We start from the raw sequence: 22,755 nt of genomic DNA on the forward strand, positions 1-22,755 counted from the left end.
TGTTTACATACACGAGTTGTAAGAATTTTGACATCATTTTCAAATTCAGCATGAGCATGATTGACCGCCCGCAGTTGCTATTACGTTATTGCAAGAACAGCTGTACTTACACAGGGAATCAACAGACACTACTCGGGATCAGTGGCATCCTCAATGTGTAAGTACTGGTGCTCTCATTATTATAATAAACAATACCGGCGCCGGCTGCGTTCGAATGCAGGTCAATTTGGGAATGTTAGTGAAATGTTGACGTGTTACTTGCTTTATAGAAGCCGAGGAGTCCTCTGCACTTCCACAAGAAAACACTGGGAGTTTGGATATGGGAAAGGATTCGTTTTGGTAAACGATAAATATATAATTCGAAATGAATACGTGAGCATATACACGAATGACCGACACTGATAGTGTGGTTACTACGCAAACCGGACACGATACTTATTTCGTTGCGTTTTTTTTTGTTTTTCTCCGGCGCATTTCGTTTTTTCTTCCGCGCAACGCGAACCGGCCACAATGGATCCGGATTCCATCGCTCGCCCACAAAGAGCATGCAACAGATTCAACGGATCCAACACTACTGACGCGTTTGTTTTTCTTTTTTTTTTCACCGGCACACTTCATTTTTTCTTCCGCGAAACGCAAACAGGACACAATGGATCGGGATTCCGTCGCTCGCCCACAAGGAGCATGCAACACTACTTATTAACATACAGTGAATTTTTTTATGGATTTGAAATTTTTGGATTTTGAAACCTGTTTTGTTATAAGGTGTTTAATTCTGCACCAATGTGTGATTTTCAAATTATAATACTCAAGACGAATTCCATGTTAAATCGGTCAGAACTCGACCATCTTCAATTTACAGTAAATTTTGCACATGTTTTTGGTATGATACAATAAGTGTTTTCCATAGAAAAAACGATCATTTTGACTCGAGAATAACTTATGAAAATAGCCTATACATTTTTGCATGCAACTTATTTGAATAATTATAACTCCGAAACTGTTGATTATAGAGAAGAAGTTGTAGTGAACCGTTTGGCCTGCAAGAAAAAAAAATATGCACTAAAAAATATTTTATGTTTTTTCATGAAAAATTCAAAAGTAAAAATTAAATTTTAAATAACGCAAGAACCCCATTATGATTTTTTTAAATTTTCACCATAGAATCTTGACAGTAAACAGATGTTTTGAATGAAGTTTCATGATGGAGAAATTTTTTATAATTTTTTTTTCTAAGACCAACTTTCGGTCGATTTTAAAAATTTTGGTTTTTTGTCAAAATAAATACGTTCTGATGATACAAAGAGAATCTTGAAATGATTCTGAACCATAATAATTATATGAACAATTTCTCTAGATGTAGCAATTTCCGAATTATATCGAGTTTAATGCAAAACATATTATTTAAATATTAAAATAGGCAATTTTCATTAGTTATTCGCGATTCTCCAACAATAATAATACGTTTTCGAGAATAAAACCCTCATTTCCTTCCACTCACTTATTTTCCTTGATGGAGAATCGCGAATAACTAATGAAAATGGCCTATTTTAATATTTGAATAAAAGTTTTTGTATTAAACTTGATATAAATAAAAAATGGCTACTTCTAGAGATATTATCCGTATAATCATTATATTTCAAAATATTATTTTGACAAAAAAAAATAAAAATTTTGAAAACCGGTCAGTTGTTCTTAGAAAAACTTTTTTATTAAAAATTTCTCCATCATGAAACTTTGTCCCAAACATCTGTTTAATATCGAAACTCTATGATGTAAATTTAAAAAATATTAAAGATGGGGCATCGTAATAGGCTGTTTTTTATTACGCCAACCTGTCATAAAACGGCCTACTTTCCTGCACTGAATAAAGCAGTGTGATAATATTGATTACGGAACTGAAATCAGTTGCGTAGTGACTATTACCGAACGCTTTTTCATCACGAAACTGTTTCGAGTTGCGTAATGAATCATTGCATATCAACTTTCATAAATTGCAGAACAATGGTGAATGCATCCCGAAATGGTTTTTGATACCCTCAAGCGGTCTTCTACGACATTGCAAAAATTGTTGTACGCAATTCGTTACAGAATGATGATTTTTACAGTACGAGTCGTACATTTATCCGACGAGGCTTGCTCATTTAATTACGAGTATTTTTTTATCAATTATAAGAAAATTCTAATAGAAAATGATATTCCGCGCAATAAACAGAAAAATGTATGTTTTGCTATAAAATAAGTAATTTAATATTGGAATTGTGTAGCAACAAGTTCATTTTTAATCACTTGCAATTATTCAATTACTAAATGATGATCTTAACATTTTGTTAACAAATCCAAGAGATTTTTCTTTTATTCTGAAACTGAAATTTTAAATCTTGAACTACAGTACTGCGAACAGTCTTGCTGATTACTGATATAAAATAAGAGAATACGTGAAAGTTTTCCGAACGCATCACATATTTTCAGTTTTTGTGTAATGAATCCTTGGCCATGAACTTAGGGAAGTGAAAATGTTACTTCGTAAAATCATTAAAATTATAGGAATTTCTAACAAGTTACTGTCATAGAGAAACTGAAATTCGTGTTCCCCGAGATAAAACAGTCAAATCCACAAAAACATGCTATTTTAAAACTTCCAATATTTTGCGGTCCTTTCTCGATTCTCCAGTATATCTTTGGTGGTCATTTCAAATATTTTTGAGTCAACATACTGACCTGAATGACCATAAATCTATTAAAAGGACGTTAATGGAAAAATTCAACATTGTAGAGAAATAATTTTCCGGTAAATGGTCCTTCCGGGCAATGGTGCATTCCGGTAAATGATTTTTCCGGATAATGGTACATTCCGGTAAGTAGTCTTCCGGTAAAATTAATTCCAGATAATGGTATTCCGGGAAATTGTATAGAATCCCCTTCTCTATTAATTAAATAATCTTCAAGCCGAAACGAAAGAAAATAAACGACTATATTGCTACCTAAAATGTCTTTGGAACATGTTTTCTCAAATAATTTATTGATCAAATTTCTCCATACAAAATTCAAACTCGTTTCTCCTATAAGGACTGTTCATTTTGTAACGTGGATACTTTCATAGAGGTATATCATTTTAATTTATCAATGAAATCGCTTTCCATCTTTCGACTAATATTGTACAATGTTGTGATAAAAAGCCACCAAAATCATTAAACTTCACACGAATAAGGCACAACGTTTAGAACGGTCGATTTTTGTAGGTTATCGAAATCAATTATTATTATAAATTAGCTGGAAAATTCGACAATCTATATTTTTTGTTTTCAAAAAAATCAGAAGCCAAAAATCAGATTTTTGGGGCAACAATTTTCCAGATATCTTTTTTTTTATCGATTTTTATGAAGAAAAATATTTTAAATTTTAATGATACTGATAAGAGTATAATTTCCTATTAAGCTGGGAGTAAAAGGATGTCGTATCAGCAAATTTTGACACAAAGGACAAGTCACTAGAGTAAACTAGTGTAGGAAATAATGCTGAACTTTCACGAACAATTTGTCTTAGGAGTTTTTGGAAAATCTATTTAGTTTTTCAACCAATAGTATTTTGTAAGATTTTATATTTTCATTACATTGTACAATAATAGTTGAACGATGCACAGAAAACCGATTACGATGTTATCAATAAAAAAAATATATAATAAAAACAAAGTGTCCACTTTATAAAATTAACAGTCCTTAGACCATCGTAGAAACCACCAAGTTCCTGCTGAAAATTTTGCGATACGACCTTCTGGAATTTGAATGAACAAATTTGGAAGCATAACTGAAAAATTATTACTTGATAGCTGATACTCTTCGTGATAATTAAGTAAGAGAAAATAACAATGGTAATGCTACATAATCCCTTAATATTTCCCCCAATTTCAAGTCTGCGTCGATCCGTTTCGAATTAGGCACCAGGATATCCTTCTGCTCAACTCAACATCTCACCATCATCATACGGCTGAACCCTGGAAGTGCAATCGATATTCCTTCATCTCCCCGGGGGAAGTCTGTGCTTAAACTTCCGACGGCTAATGATTTCCTCATTTTGCCCCCTGAAGTTTCTGTTAAACCTTCAAGGCACCGAACGAAACTTATGTATTTTGGCAAACTGCACAATCTTGGCAAACATCAATTAAATTATAATTTAGAGTTTTGTTTGACCAAGTCGTAATTACTCGGCTCGGAAAGTTGTTGGTTCTGGCTTTCTTGTGCACTGCTTATAGTTCACTCGAAATGCAATTGCTACTGTGCTACAGGAATTGCACCCTTCGTGTGGCAGCAGCAGTCGTTCTCGAACCGGGTGAAAGATATATTGCTGAATGGCAAAATCCGCAAGAAAAACTGAAACAGAAAGGAAAACTTGATTTCAAGCAATGGTGGCTGCTGAACGAAAAAAGGCACGATTGTACCAACTAGAAAGAAGTTGGTTCCTAAGGAGGGGGTGGGAAATCTTCGAAACCAGTCTCCAGCGCTTAGGAGTTCCTTCGATGGCCTTCGTTGTAGCCTTAGCCTGGGAAAATATTTGACCTAGCTGGGATAGCAAAACGAACGGATAAGATTTATCCTTTCCGGAGAGCAGTTAGCAACCAATGCCAACCAGTTGAGGACTGTGTCTGACAGATCAAGACGGATCGAAAGTTTTTTTTAACTATCGAGTGGGGTTTCAATGGATGGGACGTCCTAATGGCAGAGGAGGCTGAATTCAACTAAGATGGCAAAAGTGATAAGTGGAAAAGTGAAATAAAGTTTTTATTCTTCCCAATCGTTTGTTTTCATTTGTTACTACTGACTGAGCGAGTTAGTTTACGTATAGATGTGAGTGATTTAATTTGCGGTCACGACAAAGGTTTTTTTTAAATAGAGGATACTGAAAATGATAAGAAATATCTTCAAAGGTGTACCATACACGAAAATTGTGTTTATGTTTTTATATGAATGGGACGCTTATTCCAACCCTCATATAAATTCCTGAGGAAAAAATCCAGAAGTAGGAATTTGTTTTTTGTCGTTCGAATAATAAAAATATACTGAAAACTGTAATGGCACCTACATCGGCTATGCGATACTGTCATGTATGAAGAAAGACAAAAAGTAGAAAAATAGTATAAAATGAGCTCACCAATTAATTCAGAAGTTTTCTGTTTGACCTAACAATGACAGTTTAGAAGCGTTGATATTAATTTTCGATTTTTTTTGTAGCTCATTTCCCTCTCAAACTGTCTATTCTTGTCGCTGTCTTCCGCTGAATCTTTCTGTTTAAACAGAATTTAAAAATTGAAAATTTAAAACTAGTTAATACGCACGGCGGGTTTTGAATCAACCACATTGTCTTCCTGAATACACGTTTAGCATTTCGATTTTTGACCGTCACTTCTTTTTGTCTTCATCTTGAACATCCAACCATATTGATGTTTTATAGCGTTCCTCAACACTGAATCTTGTTTTGTTGTCGGAGAAGGATCGACTCAATTTTAACTGTTTATGATTATTTTCAGCTTTCTAGTTCTTTAATATCACTCTACTCTGTATTGATCGTTTCTCAATTAATTCTACTCTCTCATACGACGCACATACATTATTTTCAACTTCTTCTTCACTTTCAAAACTTACTGTTGACTCAGATTCGATTTCTTCTCTATTCTCTTCGAATAACATTCGGCTCATTTTAGCTCATCCTCACATTACAATATCATTTGATTTACTTTCAGTTAACTCTCAACGAGTGATGGTAGGTCATTTGTTTCAAAAATCTCCGGAATAAAAACTTCTACTTTTTCTGCAAGACATTATAACTGAACAGAAACCAAAACATCTAAAGCATGAGCATAGACGACCGTACAATTCGTAGTTGCTACTCCGTGATTGACCAGAACAATCGAAGTTGCACAGAGATTTAATTGATGGGGCTTGAGATTAGCTTAGCATTCTCAATGTGCACAAATCGAGAGCTCAACATTTAAAAGACAATAACGGCACCGGCCACGTCCTTACGTTCATCAGGGAAGGGAAGAAATGTTAGTGTGACTACCGTTGTTACTAGAGACCGAGAACACCTCTGCATCTCCCCGGTTGTCATGAAAGGATATTGGCTTAGTGGGATAAGGTAGAGATCTGGGAGTCACCAATGTAACGATGTGATCCATGCTATAATCACGCTTAACCGGATTCGCGATATTATTCGATACTCGCATGTACGCCAAAGTGGAAGACACTTCTCGGACATTAGCGGCGTCAGAACCTATTGCGGCGCAATCATCGATTCGGACCACTACCTTGTGACGGTTGTGCGCCACCGACTTTCCGTTGTGAACAACATTCGGTACCGACGCCCGCCACGGTACAATCTGGAACGACTCAAGCTACCCGAAGTCACAAATTACGTGCAAAGCCTTGAAGCAGCGTTGCCGGAAGAGGGAGAGCTCACCGAAGCCCCTCTTGAGAACTGCTGGAGTAGTGTCAAAGCAGCCATTAACAACGCAAAAACGTGAAACGATACAAACAGAAGCGAAGACAGCAAACCCATCTATTCCGGGATAAAAAGCGCCGCCTGGCAGAGTTGGAGTGCGAAGAGATGGAGCAGCTGTATCGTTTTCAAGAAACTCGTTAGTTCTACAAGAAATTTAATGCATCCCACAAAGGCTTTGTGCCGCGAGCCGAAATGTGCCGGGATAAGAATGGAGGTATCTTGACGGACGAACGTGAGGTGATTAAAAGGGGGAAACAGCACTACTATCGAGCGATCACTATTCTTAACGCAGCCTATATAGTGCTTTCTCAAATCATCTTCCGCCGTCTATCGCCACTGGCAAGCAGATTTGTGGGAAGTTATCAAGCAGGTTTTGTGGACGGACGATCGACGATAGACCAAATCTTTATGTTGCGACAGATCCTCCAAAAGTGTCGCGAATATCAAGTCCCTACGCACCACCTATTCATCGATTTCAAAGCGGCCTATGATACCATGGACCGCGAAGAGCTATGGAAGCTATGGACGAGAATGGTTTTCCCGGGAAACTGACTAGACTGATCAAGGCAACGATGGATAGTGTACAGTGCTGTGTGAAGATATCGGGTGCATTATCGGACCCGTTTGAAACACGCAAAGGACTTCGACAAGGCGATGGTCTTTCCTGCCTCCTGTTCAGTATTGCGCTAGAAGGTGTTATACGGGCGGGCATCAACATGCGGGCACGATATTTAATAAATCCAGCCAGTTCATATGTTTTGCTGACGACGTGGACATTGTCGGAAGAACGTTTCAGATGGTTTCTGAACAGTATACCAGGCTGAAACGTGAAGCAGAACGGGTTAGATTGAAGGTAAATACGTCGAAAACGAAATATCTGCTGGCTGGAGGAACTGAGTGCGATAGAGCTCGCATTGGCAGAAGCGTGATGATCGACGAGGATGAGTTCGAGGTGGTGAACGAATTTGTCTACCTCGGATCATTGATAACGTCGGATAACAACTGCAGCAGAGAAATTCGAAGACGTATCATTGCCGGAAGCCGTGCTTACTACGGACTTCACAAGACCCTGCGGTCTGGTAAACTTCACTCCGTACTAAGCGTACCATTCACAAGACGCTGATAAGACCGGTAGGCTTCTACGGGCATAAGACGTGCACAGTGCACAATGCTCGAAGAGGACCTGCAAGCGCTAGGAGTTTTTGAACGACGATCTTTGGCGGAGTATGTGAGAACGGCGTATGGAGGAGTAGAATGAACCACGAGCTTACGCAACTCTACGGTGAACCCAGTATCCAGAAAGTCGCCAAAGCTGGAAGGGTACGATGGGCAGGACACGTTGTGAGAGTGCCGGACAACAATCCCGCAAAAATGATGTTCACCTCAAATCCGGCCGGTACAAGACGAAGGGGAGCGCAACGAGCTAGGTGGTTTAACCAAGTGGAGCAGGATCTTGGAAGTGTGGGGCGATCGAGAAATTGGAGGTTAGCAGCCATGGATCGAGTAAGTTGGCGTAACATTGTGTCGCAAGTCATGTCTTGAAGGACGTAGCGCCATCAAGAGTAAAGTAGGGTCAAATGGTCCAAAATGCCACTTTAAGGATTAGTGTCGTTTTCTCCTAATGAGCTCCACATTTCAACGCCATTCGAAGTCCTTACAGTAACTTGGGGCCCAGATAGCCATAGCGGTAAACGCGCAGCTATTCAGCATGACCATGCTGAGGGTTGTGGGTTCGAATCCTGCTGGTCGAGGATCTTTTCGGGTTGGAAATTTTCTCGATTCCCAGGGCATAGAGTATCTTCGTACCTGCCACACGATATACACATGCAAAAATGGTCAATCGGCAAAGAAAGCTCTCAGTTAATAACTGTGGAAGTGCTCATTAGAACACTAATCTGAGAAGCAGGCTTTGTCCCAGTTTGGACGTAATGCCAGAAAGAAGAAGACAATATAACTTTACAATATTTGCTAGCTACCATCATGAAAACATTTCCCAAATTTGAGTTTTTTAACGGGTTTAAATCGTGTATAAAAGTTGGTTGAAAAATTGGGGTGGTTCAAAATGACCAAATGGATGGGGTAGGATGCCATTTAATATGGAGAACTAGTAGTTAGCAACCATGTTTCTCCATGAGTTTGCTCTGTGGTATGGAAACGCTTGTTCCTTAATAAAATCATAGGAAAACCTTAAAATTTAGGCAAAAAAGGGAAAAATGTTAAATTTCATCGGAAAATTAAGGAAAAATCTATGAGTTTATGTCCAAGGGTTGTGGCGACAACTCTGGGGTAAACATATTTTAACATCGTTTGGCAAAGAATACAAATTGAAACCTTCTGGGAATGATTTAATGAGGTGAGCCATTTTACCCCATCAGTGCGCGTCTTGGACCATGTTCCCCTAAATATGTACGCCAAATAAGGCTTCATCACTCGCCCCTGCAAGAGCAAGCGACGCGACCAATAGATCAAACACTACTGACACTCGCGGCACTTTTTCACTACTACAGGACGACGCGCGACATGTTTGATCCTGCTCTCGTCGCCCGCCCCCGCAGGAGCAAGCAACAAGGTCGAAGGATCAAACACTATTCAGAATAGAAACCAAAGCATCTAAAGGATAATAAGAAAAATTAGTAGAATACTACTTTTCACTAATACTAGATAGTCTACTACAAATTTCATTTTCTACAAACTTTGGAGATAATGTCATAAGAAGATTCTAAATTGGTATAAGAATTTCAAACTTATGTAAACTTCATTGAAAATCATATATTTTAACATGAAAACTCGCCTTCAAGTTGCTTGCGCCACCTTCAATAACTTTGTTTGCGCCAATCTTATTAACTTTGGCGCTAACTTTGAAGTTCCTCTTTAAAGTGATTTAAGCGCAGAAGAACGTACGATTTTTTGTTTTTGAGAACTTTCAATAAATAAGCCGAAACCTCTCTGCGGTCGGAGCAAGATGGCGTGGAGCACAGCGATCTTAGTGGATTGACAAGGTGCGCCAGGACTTCGAAAGGATAGGTGTCAGCAGATCATGCAGAGAGGCAACCGTAAATCAAGTGATTGGCAAAATACTGTTGGCGAGGATTTGTCAAGATAGTTGATGTAGAACCAAATTTAAAAAAAAGTCTAAATAAAAATGGACTGGTGTTTGTATGTCACGAAATGCCTTGAGAACGAATGAACGGATTGATGGAAGTTTTTCACAGTTGCACTCAACAAGAGATACGACGTGATCATGCGAAAAAAATGTTTGGGAAAGTCTCCGGAATAATAGGGAAAACTGGACAAGACTCATGTGTCATTTTGTATAGAGAATTACATGACGTTTTACAACAGCCTACATGATGGGAAGACTAAGTTTGTCGGGACCACTAGTAATAAATAAATAACAATAACTCCGACTGTATCTACCAGCAACCATGCATTTCTTTTTGAAAAATGTGATGATCAAGCACTGGGGGTGACGAGCTGGATATCAACAAGCAGCCAGTCTGCTGTCATGCAAAAATTTCCATCAAAATGATCCGAGTTTGCCTAGGAATGTGCGGTCATTAGTTCGTCACGCTAAAAAATGGCTATACATTTTATGTGACACAAAAAATATCATCTTTTGAAATACGGTTACTCGGTCTAATTGATGCATAAGTTTTTCAGAATTTTTGTGAAATATGTTTTTAACTAACTGTAAGCTGCCCCTGTTGGACAGCACGCGCTTTCGTAAGTTTGAACGTCAACTGAATAAAACCAACAACGGCCCTGGATTAGAGCGACAGTGACAGGTGTCAGAAACCGTGAGTAGCGAAATTGAAGAAAGAAACAGATGAATAGATGGCATCAAAACATTCTAAGTGAATTATATTATCGAATTTATTATTCTACCTAAATTTTAAAATCGATATAAAATACCAGGTGATTTGTAATCTATTGAATTGAAACCCATTATTGAAAATAGTTTGTTTAGTACGATTAGCAGTCGAACTACTCGGGAGCAATAGGTGACAATGTGTGCCAAACCTGAATTGTAGAATTCGTGCATTGCAAAGTTGGTGAGCTGCTATTTTTCCCAAGACTAAATACGTTGAATGTCTTCTAAAACACAATTATAAAACATTCACAGCCGCCCCACATCACATAACGACATTAGACTTGACAGGACTGACGGATATATTACTAAAAGGGATATTAAACGTAAGTGACAAATACTAAGACTAGACTAATAAGACTCAATGCTACTTATGCTGTTTCATAACGGATTTAGGCTACAAAAATTATATACCATTCCATTTCATGTATTCCAAACTTTCTCATGTAGGAAATTTACAATCTTCCAATACAGAGCTAAACCACATTTTTTTTTTTTCTTTCTTTATTAACGAGATTTTTAGCCCTAGGCTAGTTCATCTCGAGACCAACGGCTTTACTTCCCTTCCGAAGGAAGTCGTCACTGAAAAAAAATTTAGTGACTATCTCGGGGATGGGATTCGATCCCAGTTCCTCAGCGTGAGAGGCGTGTGTTCTAACCACTACACCAGGTCCGTCCCCTAAAACCACATTTGCTCTGGAGGTTATTTATACGAAAGAATTCCCCCCGCGGTCCGGTAGTCAAGCAACACTAACATACGGTCATAAAGTATGTAATTCAGCTGATTTTTGAACTTATTGCCTGCATCAAGCTGCAGAAGCTTGAAAAAATTGTGCTCAAATTGAATGACCAAAATGTTTGAGACCGCACTTCACAGGTCAAGCGTTCTCTATTCAAATATTTGAAGGCATTCAATGCCCTGTTTAAGAATTCATTTTCTTCTTCTTTCTTGCGAAAATACTCCAAGCACAAGAAAGTCGAGAAAATTTCCAACTCGAAAAGATGCTCGACCGGCGGGATTCGAACCCACAACCCTCATCATGGTCATGCTGAATAACTTGCTGCGCATTTACCGCTACCGATATTGCCCTTAATGCTAAGTGAAATAATGAGCACTATGAATACAAATTGAGTTTAAAAGTATTCAAACCAATGTCAATTTTGTCATAAACGCGTTGTATTCAATGATCGATAATATAATTGTTTTTTATTCTAGGTAATGATTCGCATATATAAATGCTGCAAATGAATGACCAATCAAAAGAGAATAAATATCGACATATCTAATATCAGATTTCTCGACTATCCCGTAATCAATGTTTTGCCTTTCAATCATCCATGACATAATGTATAATAATTTTGAATAACACACCACTATCTCTCTCCCTCTTTTTATTCCATCATTTTTAATTATCGCCTTAACGGATCCACCCACCACCCCCTTCATCGGAATCGGACACAAACACAATGGATGCGAAAAAAAAAACCTATCTACAGACACGCCAAAGGACGGAAGTTATGATGATGGAAAATTAATTATAGTCACCGATACAACCGTGATAGCGATTAAATTACACCGCTGCAGCAGTGAAAAGATAACCAGTTGCAGGTAATTAAACACAGGGGGCACGTAAAAAAGGAGCAGACGGGCAAAACGAAGACGTGTGTCCGTTCAGCTTTATGGTGATTGAAAGTTAAAACGCGTCGACGACGATGGGAAAAAATACCCCTTCTTGCTTATCGGGTTGGACCTCTCCGGCCGCTTTCAACGACTTCCAACGCAACGCCGTGTCGTGGCGGCAATATTGAGCGGAAACGGGGAAAATGCGAGAGAAATAAATTTTCATTTTATGGTTTTCACCATTGCCAAGCTCATCCATTTTCGTAGCCTTTCTCTTGTGGCACTGTGGGCCGCAGTTTTTAATTTCACATCAAACACTATAGTGTTGACATGAACGGTGCGCTAGAATGCATTTATTATAAACTTGCATAAACCCATTATATTATTTCATGAAAAAACATCTTTGATAGGGAAGTAAAGCTGGAGGTTAATGCAAGTTCGAAAATAAGTGCATTCTTGTATTACTCTAAAGTCCATAATATATCAATGAAAAAAAAGTCAATACTACTCCATATCACTGGCCCACAGTGCCCTGATGACCGAAGATGGAATGGCGGGAGTCCTTGGTAAACGGCCCAATATTTTCACTAATGTGCTGTTTCTCGTTCTGACGTCTTCCGTTTCCCTTTCTCCAGTGAGTGCGTGGCGCTGCAGGATCCGTACTGTGCCTGGGACAAAATTGCGGGCAAATGCCGATCACATGGGGCTCCCCGGTGGTCGGAAGAGAACTACTTCTACCAGAGTGTTGCCACCGGAGATCACGCTGCCTGTCCGTCCGGGAAGATGCCCAAGGATGGCAACGCGGAGAAGCAAGGTTACAGAGGTATGTATGATTCTCAATTATTGATTGAAACACGGATAATGTATTTCACCGTCCAACGATGGTGACGCTGACTGCGGATGTGGGCGACCATGGATCTCTATCTCTAATGGGGTTTACATTCCATTTTGACGAACACAAACCACAGGGCTGGTAGCAGGTCCGTTTTTAGATGTTTGGACTCTATTTTTATGCGAGTTGCTAAAAGACACTATTCTTAATGAAAGGTCTCTCAAGTCTCTATTGCAACCATAATGGTCTATAAGGGCTCTTGTTTATTGTGAACGTTGATACAAAATTTTAAAGGCTCCAGAGAAACTTTCTGAAACTATTACGGAACTATTCAACTGGTTCTTCAAGAACTTCTTTTCATTTTTTTCCAGAAAAGCTTCACGAGTTAGCCTAGTGATTTCTCTAGAATTTTCATCTGGAATACTTTCAGGGACCTCGACAGGGATCCTCTAGAAATTCTTCTAAAGATTCCTCTACCAGTTCTCCCAGATATTTTTCCATTATTTAAAAAAATGCATACGGTACTGTCATGAAGAATTTCCAAAATAAAAGTTTTAGAAATATTATCAGAGAAATGTCTGATCTGATTTTATGCGGAATGAAATACTTATCTCCTGGTTTCTGTTAGGTTTAGTTTTTTTTTTATGTGTGATCTCTTTTTCCAGGCAAAAGATCTTTAAATTTCCTATTTTCCAGACATTCAGTCGCTCCCAGCCCTGGAACCGGGAAGTGCTGTAGTTTCACATACCAACATGCTTCCGGTGGAAAGTTCTCAAGTCACAGAGTATGCCATTAAGCAATTCAGATGGATTATGATATGAGTGGAAGCGTCGATATCCGCAGTATCCGCATTGAATGCGCCTGTATCAGAGTACAGATGATATATTAATTTCCACGTGTGAAGCAGACACATTACATGAAATGCGCTATTTTGAACGGATGTTGCTATCAAATAATTCCATTAAAACCGAAACACGTTCTTGCATTAGTAATGGCAATCCAAGAAACTTACACATTTCCCTTGAATGTTATGGTTAAGACCATTGTTATTAGCTCTATTATCAAGATTTCAGCCGGCGGTTAGGTTATCTCAATGAGTTTTAGAACATGGAAGGCATGCTATTAGTCATTCACGTCATGAATATAACGTAAAATTTTCCCATAATAGTGAAAGAATTAACGTCGTAACGGGACAAGATGGACAATTGTTATTCTTAGGCACATTATATAAATTTTAGAGGCCTTCCTTAGCCGAGTGGTTAGAGTCCGCGGCTACAAAGCAAAGCCATACTGAAGGTGTCTGGGTTCGAATCCCGGTCGGTCCAGGATCTTTTCGTAAAGAAAATTTGCTTGACCACTCTAGGCATGGAGTATCATCGTACCTGCCACACGATATAGGAATGCGATAATGGCAACTTAGGCAAAGAAAGCTCTCAGTTAATGGGGCTGTTTAGGCACGTCAGGAGTTAATCATCAATGTTAACTTCCTTTTCCCGATCAGCCTAAATAGCCGTGTAGTGTCGGTAGCGGTTGTTTCAATTGGCTAAGAATTAACACTACTAACTGCCTGTTCGGGTGATAAAAAATCACCTAACAGGTGACCCCTAATTCATTCGGCTTTAAGCTTACCGTGCCTAAGAATGAATGGTTAGGGGGGTCTAAATAAAACCTAACCGCAAACGGAGCCTGTACCAAGTACCAAGAGAGTACCAAGGCGCCTCTACAGTATTATGCCCTTCCTGTGCTACCCGGAGCAATGCACATTGGGTAAATCCGAACCCAAAGGTGGAAAAAATTGATAACTTTCACAATAGAAAGACTAAAAATAAGTTTTATAGCTTGTTCGAAAGGAAATTTTCTCAGGAATCGATTGGTGATGGTTTCATAAACGTGTGATCGCTCTGGGATAAGCAATGGTGCCCGTTTTGCCCTGATTCCTTGGAAATTTTTGATTTTCATGTTGTTTTGTGTAAAATTGTTTTATTATGGAGATTATTTCCGATGAACTCCGTCATTTCTAGTCCATTCAACAATGTTCAACAGAGAACGTTATAAAAATATGGAAATTTAGGGGATTATGGGGCCAAATGAACAGTAAAATATTTTTGAGGAGGATTTTTTGTTTTTCATTTTTTCAACGTGTTTTTTATTGAAATAAATACTAAAATAGTAAAATAACCATAAATATAGCTTTCAGAAAAAAGTTGTAGTGAAATTTATAGAAAATATATGATAATTAATTATGCTCTTTGCACAGGATTGTGAATAATTTACCTTCTTATATCACTAATTGCAAACATTTCCAAACGATATGCGATAGTTTGGGTACACGATATTGATCTAAATGATCGATTGCCGTTAGCCTCATTGATAGCAGATAGTGGGAGCATATAGTTTTTTGGCTATTTTTGCCCCGATTCCCCTAAAAACGATTTGTTTCATAATTAATTGAACAGATATCTCCGAATTAAATTTATTATTTACTAAATTGTTTATTCAGTATTCAGGATGATACAGTATTTCAATAATAAAACATAGGATATTATGGGTATTTTTACACATAAATTGAAAAAAAAATAAACTAAACAAGTAAAAAACTCAAAAATGAATCCACTATGAAACCTTCTGCAGTTTTTTTCTGACTGAAACAAATCACTCAGGATTACGTTAGTTACACAAGCATAACTGTAGAAATTTGATGAGAGTAAAATTGCATTTTACACGAAATTATTTGGTAAATTATTTTGTCTTTTTACAAATGTTTATTATAACAATATTCGGCAGTGGGGTTTTTGAAAACTACAAAGCTCATATTTGGTAAGAGTATGCATCGTATTAAAGTGTTTCTTATTGCAAAGTTTCAGACAATTTAACTGAAAAAATCCCCCTTGCCAAAGTGAATCATGGAAGTGCCTATGTACCTCTACACCCTACTACAGAAATAGTGGTCATAAAAGTGAACAAACAAAGTCTTCCATATATTTAAATATGGCACATTTGTATTGTATAAGATGTAGTAGTTGCAATGCTCAATTCTCAATATTTTTCAAACTCATTTATCCATTTCATTAGTATAATTTATGTTTTGTTTGTTATGTGGCCTGCTTATTCAACGAAATGAAAACAAACTAAGATATATAAATGCATGCTATCTGGTGACTCAGCGTTTATCTTTTTGTTATTCAAGTTTGTTCGTACTCTTTTATGAAAACATATAAAACAAGAAAATAATTTCTTTATGTTATGCATTTTAGAAAGCTATTGAACATGCTTAACATTCAGTCAAACAGATGTAACCATAATAACTGTTTACAATATTAACACAATATGATTCACCAAGAGGGACATAAATGTCAACTAACAAGCAATCTGTTTGTAGAGGGCGGAAACATAACAAACATAGTAGTATATATTATACTAATTGAATGAATGATCGATTTTGGAAAAAATCTAGAATTGAGCATGGTTAGCAACTGCATTTTCACTTTTATTGTCACTTTTTCTCTAGTGTATGATGGCAATTGAAATATTGTAATACCAAATATCCGTAAAAAGACAAAATTATTCCCGAATAATTTCTTGTAAAATGCAATTTAACTTTCATGAAATTACTACAGTAGTGATTGTGTAACTAACATGATATGTAATTTGTTTCAATCAGAAGAAAACGACAGATGGTTTCTTGGTGGATTCATTTTTGTTTTTTTATTTGGTTATTTTTTAATTTGTTTGTAAAAGATCCCCATAATCTCCTACGTTTTATGCTTTAAATATTGGATTAGATACAGAATAAACAAATCAGTACATAATAAATTTAATTTTGAGATATCTGTTTAATTAATTCTGAACTAAATCGTTTTTAGGGGAATTGGGGCAAAAATAGCCAAAAAGCTATATGCTCCCACTACCTGCTATCAATGAGGCTAACGGCAATCGATCATTTAGATCAATAACGTGTACCCAAACTATTGCATATCGTTTGGAAATGTTTGGAATTTGTGATATAAGAAGGTTAATTATTCACAATATTGTGCATAGAGCATAATTAATTATCATACATTTCTTATAAATTTCACTACAACTTGTTTCTGCAAGCTACATTTATGGTTATTTTACTATTTTTGTATTTATTTCAATAAAAAAAAAACACGTTGAAAGAATGAAAAACAATAAATCCTCTTAAAAAATATTTTTTTGATCATTTGGCCCTATAACCCCCTAAATTTCCATTTTTTTATAAGGTTATCTATAAAAAAATGTTGAATGAATTAGGGATGATGGAATTCATCGGAAATATTCTCCACAATAAAACAATTTTACACAAAACAACATGAAAATCAAAATTTTTCAAGGAATCGGGGTAAAACGGGCACCATTGCTTATCCCAGAGCGGTCCCACATTCATGAAACCATCACCATCACGATTCCTGAGAAAATTTCCTTTCGAACAAGCTATAAAACTTATTTTTTATCTCTCTATTGTGAAAGTTATCAATTTTTTCCACCTTTGGGTTCGGATTTCCCCAATGTGCAATGGTGCAGGTGACCTTGTGTTTCTCCGATATAATCGGCTGCCCTTCTTCAGTCTCAAGCCTGAGGCTAAATAAGGGTGGGATTATTAATACGTTGTAATTTAGTTTAAATTTTCACCTCTATGGTTTCGCATTATGCGTATTACACAGTGTAGTCTGTGCTTTTCGCCTTTGGCGACTTTTAAGAGATACCGATCTGGTTTTTTCGCTGCTGGTCTTTTTAGTTCTGAGATTGCGAAAAGCTTAATCCTGCCTAGTTTGGGTAGTGGCTACGGTTAGGATAGCTTAGTTAAACCAATCTTCAGCATAGAATATCAGCAACGATCAATCTTTGTAGACTCATGCAAATGGTACAGTTCAAATGGCGCAAAAACCTTCCTTTTGTGGACTTTTATCTAGGTAATCTTGTGGACCCAGTTTTTGTTACTTTCAGAAACATGAAATGGCAAACTCGCGTGCCATACCTCGTGCATGCGTGCTCGTAAATAGCGCTGACGTTGCTACTTACACTCATTTCTGAGTTAACTACCAGAGATGTATGTGCTGTCACAATTGATATTTCTGTTGGTGAGCTCAATAGGAAATACGTCTTTCGTTTTGTGATGTATTTACCACATGATGAATCATCCCCAATGGATGATTTCAAACTAGTTGTCGTTCACTGCCTATGAAAAGGCCGTCTGCTGATTGTGGGCAGTGATGTTGATACTCATCACATCATCTGGAGCAGCTCAGATATCAATTTGAGAAGATCCAGTCTGATGGAATGCTTAAGTAGTTCAAATCTTAAATTACTTATTTCAGGGAATCGCCCAACCTTCATGGTATCTGCTAGAGAAGAAGTGCTAGACATAATGCTCTGCTTGAACAGAATCAGTTACGAGTTGACGAATTGGCATGTATCAGATGATGAATCATTATCTGATCATCGCTACATCTCTATATGAACATATGAATGTAAATTCGCAGACTTTGCATTTGTTATACTCCACAAACTGGGAATTGGTTGTGACCAAATACTATGAATTCTCTCTGTCCATTGGAAATCCTAGTTATTTGAATGTTTCTACTTCCGGTGAATTGGGACACAATTGTCCTTGCTTCGAGTGAATCCCACAATTGCTTGTCACTTTGTTCCTCACAATTCCCTTCGCGAGACGAGTTGACGTCTGGCTATTTGTAAAGGAATATGTAAGCTAGTCAGGCTGCTTTTAAAGCTCTTGCTTAGGCCAACTCAAGGTCTAAGCTTGTTATCGCACATCGAACTCAAATTGAGAAACTGAATTCAGTGAACTCTGTAAAACTTATATGGGTCCTTGCTATTCTTCCATTGCTGGTAATGAATTGGCTTATGAATTAGCTCGCATTATCACCTGATATGTAACTATCCAATACTTGCGTAATTGCGATTCCAATTACTTGGTTAACACTTATTAAGTGAAACTGATTTCAGAAACCTGAATCTTCAGGACATTCTGTTATTTTTAACCCGCTGTGGTAATGAGCTATAGGTTCTCTTTACGCTCATGCGTTTTGCAGTGTCCTTTTGAGGGCGCTGTTCGAACCCATTGTGGTATGGAGCTACATTACAATTCGCTTATGCGATTTTCCCTCTTCAAGGGACCCCACTCCTATTTCCTCCCATCTTTCCCTTCCCTTTCCTCTCCCATCGGGTAGATGATGAAATAGGCTCAAATATGGCGATGGCACATATCTCCCAAATGGCGGGGAACGTGCCTCTGGAGCCGGCCTTCTGATACCTGTAACTGCCACACGATATACGAATGCGATAATGGCAACTTAGGCAAAGAAAGCTCTCAGTTAATAACTATGGGAGTGCTCACGAAAACACTACGCTGAGAAGCAGACTCTGTTCCAGTGAGGACGTAAATGCCAAGAAGAAGAAAAAGTTCTTACTAACGTCGAGAAAGCTTAAAAATTACATTTCTGACGACCGGTTTCGGGCGCGATGTAGCCCGCGTTGTGTTTCGTGAAGTTCGTACTGGTAGTTCCATAAGAAAGTTCCTCCGGCAGTTCCTTCTGGTAGTGTATCCATGAGATTCCTCTAAAAGTTCTTAAAGCAAATTCCTCCAGGAAGTTGCTTCAGGATGTTCCTTAGGGAAGTTTTTTCGGCATGTTCCTTCAAGATTTTGATTTCCTTCGGAGTTCCCTGTGAAATTGCTTTCGGAGTTTCCTTTATACATTCGTTCGGGATTCCCAATGGAATTTATTTCATTTCCTTTGGAACTTCCTTCAGAATTTTCTTTGAAATTCAATTCTGCATTTACATTGAGATTTCCTTCAGAATTTTCTTTGAAATTTCCTATGGAACTTTCACAGCAATTTCCTTCAGAATTTTCTTTAAAAATTTTATTGGAGATTCCTTCGGCATTTGGAATTTTCTGTGCATTTTTTCAGAATTGTCTTTGGATATGCCTTTGGAATTGCCTTAGAAATTTCCTTTGGATTTTCCTTCGGCATTTCTTTTGCCTTTGGAATGTCCTTCGGATTTTCTTTTGGGATTTCCTTCGGATTTTCCTTGGTGATTTCCTTCGTATTTTCCTTCTTAATTCCTTTAGGATTTTTTTTTGCCTTTGGAATTTCCTTCTGAATTTACTTTGCGATTTCCTTCAGTATTGTTTTTCGAAATTTCCTTTGGAATTCCTTTGAAACTTCCATCGGAATCTCCTTTGGAGTTTCTTTTGGAATTTCCTTCGAAATTTCTGAAATTTGATAATTATATGAAATTTTCTTTAAAATTTATTTGGAATTTCCTTCAGAATTTTCCTTGAAATTTCTTTTAGAATATTCTTTGGCATTTCCATTGGAACACCATAGGAATTTGCATTGGAATTACCTTCGGAATTATGTTCGGATTTTCCTTCGGCATTGTCATCGGATTTTCCTTTGGAACATCCTTCGGAATTTCTTTTGGGATTTTCTTCGGAATTTCCTCTGGATTTTGTGGATTTTGCTTTGAAATTTCTATCTGAGTTTCCTTCAAAATTTTCTTTCATCGAAATTTTCTTCAGAATTTTCTTTGTAATTTCCTTTGGTATTAGGAACTCGTTTGGAACTTTCATGATTTCCTTCGGAATTCAGAACCTCCTGTGGAATTTTCTTTGGATTTCTCTTCAGAATTTTCTCCGGCATTTCCTTTGAAATTCCTCGGTGTATGCTTTGAATTTTCTTTCGGCATTTTCATCGGAATTTCCCTGCCGTTAAACATCCGAATTTCTCTGGTATTTTCCTAGGAAATTTTTAGAACTTCCATCGGAATTTCCTTCGGACTTTAGAATTTTTTTCGTTAGCCTACGGAATTTCCTTTGAATTTTCTATTTCCTTTGGAACATTCTACGGACTTTTTTTATTTTCTTCGGTATTTTCCTTGCATTTTGCTTCAGCATTTCCATTAGAATTTCGTTCGGAATTTTCTTTGAATATTCCTTCGCCATTTCCATTGAAATTTCCTTCGTGATAAGGAACTCTTTTGGGACCTCCTTCGGAACACCCATGGCTTACTTCGGAATTTGCTTTGGATTGAAAGAATATGTGAAAGCAAATTCAATAGGAAACTCCGAAGGAAATTCCAAAATAAATTTCCAAGTATATTGAATTCCAAAAGAAATTCAGAAAGGAATTTTGAAAGAAATTCCGAAAGAAATTTCGTAGGAAATTCCAATGCAAAATCCAAAGGCAATTCTAATGTGAATTTCGAAAGAAATTTTGAAGGAAATTCCAGAAGGAAATTCCAAATGAAATTCAAAAGGATATTCCAAAGGATATTCGGAAAAAAAATTGAAAAAATTCCTGAGGAAATTTCAATGGAAATTCTATAAGAAATTTCAATGGAAATTTTTAAGGAAATTCTGAAGGAAATAATGAAAGGTATTCCAAAGGAAATTCCAAAGTAAATACCAAAGAAAATTTAGACGGAAATTCCAAAAGAAATTCCGAAAGGAATTTTGAGGGACATTCCAAAAGAAATTCTTAAAGGAAATTACAAATGAAATTGCAAAAAATTCCGAAGGAAATTCTAAAAGAAACCCTCGAAGGAAATTGCGACGAAAAATACAATGGAAATTCCGAAGATAATTCTGAACGAATTTCAGAACGAAATTTTAAAGGAAATTCCAGGAGGAAATTCCAAAAGATATTTCAAAAGAATATGCAAAAGAAATTCCAAAGAAAATTCCGAAAAAAAAGAATGTCCGAGAAAAATTCCTAAGGAAATTTGGATAGAAATTCCAAAGGAAATATCAATTGAAATTCTAAAGGAAATTCTGAAGAAATTTCAAAACGAATTCCAAAGAATATTCTAAATGAAATTATGAAGTAAATACCAATGCAAATATTGAAGGGAATTCCAAAAGAAATTCGGAAGGAATTGCAGAAGAAATTCCAAAAGAAATTTCAAAGAATATTCCTAAGGAACTTGCGGAGGAAATTCCAAAGGAATTTTATTTTTCAAAGGTAATTCCAAGGAATGCCAAAGGAAATTTTAAAAGAAATACTCAGAGCAAATTCCGAACGAAATTCCAAACGAATTTCCGAACGAAATTTCAAAGGAAATCCCTACGTTAATTTCAAAGGAAATTCTTAAGGAAATTACAAAGAAAATTTCAAAGGATATTCCAAAAGAAATTGCAAAGAAAACTAGAAAAAAAAAATAAAGGAAATTCCTAAGAAAATTTCAATGGAATTTCCAAAGAAGTTCCATAAGGAATTCAGAAGAAAGTTCTGAAGGGAATTCTAAAGAAAATTTCGAAAGGAAACTCCAAAGGATGATGAAGATTCCAAACAAACCCGAAGGAAATTGCGTGAAATTCCATTGAAGATCCTAAGGAATTTCCTAAGGATATTCTGATGAAATTCTTCCAGTTCCATTCTCATTCGTGGAGAAACGTCCTGAAAAATTCCTGTAATAACTGAAGGAATTTCTATGAATTCTTGGCAAAATTTCCTAAAGAATCCTTGTAGAAATTCTATGAAGGAACACTAATAAGATTCATAACTTGTTATGTGGCCTAGTTGGCTGACAGGTTGACTGGTGTAAATAGTGTATCCCCTAGTTACAGAAGCTTTTTTTTTTGTATAAACTATGAATTGCAAATAGCAATAAAAGTCAATTACAGTTTTCCGTACCAATGGCCGAAGTGAGCGCCATCTTAAATCTTAGCATGTGGACAATCATATGGCTGGACCCAAGATTATAGGAAACTGTTTGCCCTACGTGAGCCGTAGTCTAAAGGTCTGTAGAAATTCTTTTAGAAACAAATATATGCTTTATAATATTTTAATAAGTCATCTTCAAGCATAGCATAGCCTTGACTGACGGTACATGTCAATGGTTGCTACTTCTTGATTGATCGGAACTAATAAGAATTGCACTTCGATCCAAATGAAT

General features: G+C 37.0%; 1 protein-coding gene across 5 annotated transcripts in view; it reads left to right on the plus strand.

Annotated features, from left to right (window-relative positions):
* LOC5575438 (semaphorin-1A) overlaps positions 1 to 22,755 on the plus strand; it is a 612,610-nt gene that overhangs the window by 573,356 nt on the left and 16,499 nt on the right. For all 5 annotated transcript variants that reach the window (XM_021844666.1, XM_021844665.1, XM_021844669.1 and 2 more), the window contains exons 14-15: positions 11,861 to 11,972; positions 12,620 to 12,807. In XM_021844666.1, the coding sequence (XP_021700358.1) occupies positions 11,861 to 11,972; positions 12,620 to 12,807 (300 nt within the window). The remainder of the gene's footprint in view (positions 1 to 11,860; positions 11,973 to 12,619; positions 12,808 to 22,755) is intronic.

Source organism: Aedes aegypti, chromosome 2 (assembly GCF_002204515.2).
Source record: "Aedes aegypti strain LVP_AGWG chromosome 2, AaegL5.0 Primary Assembly, whole genome shotgun sequence".
NCBI lineage: Eukaryota > Metazoa > Arthropoda > Insecta > Diptera > Culicidae > Aedes > Aedes aegypti.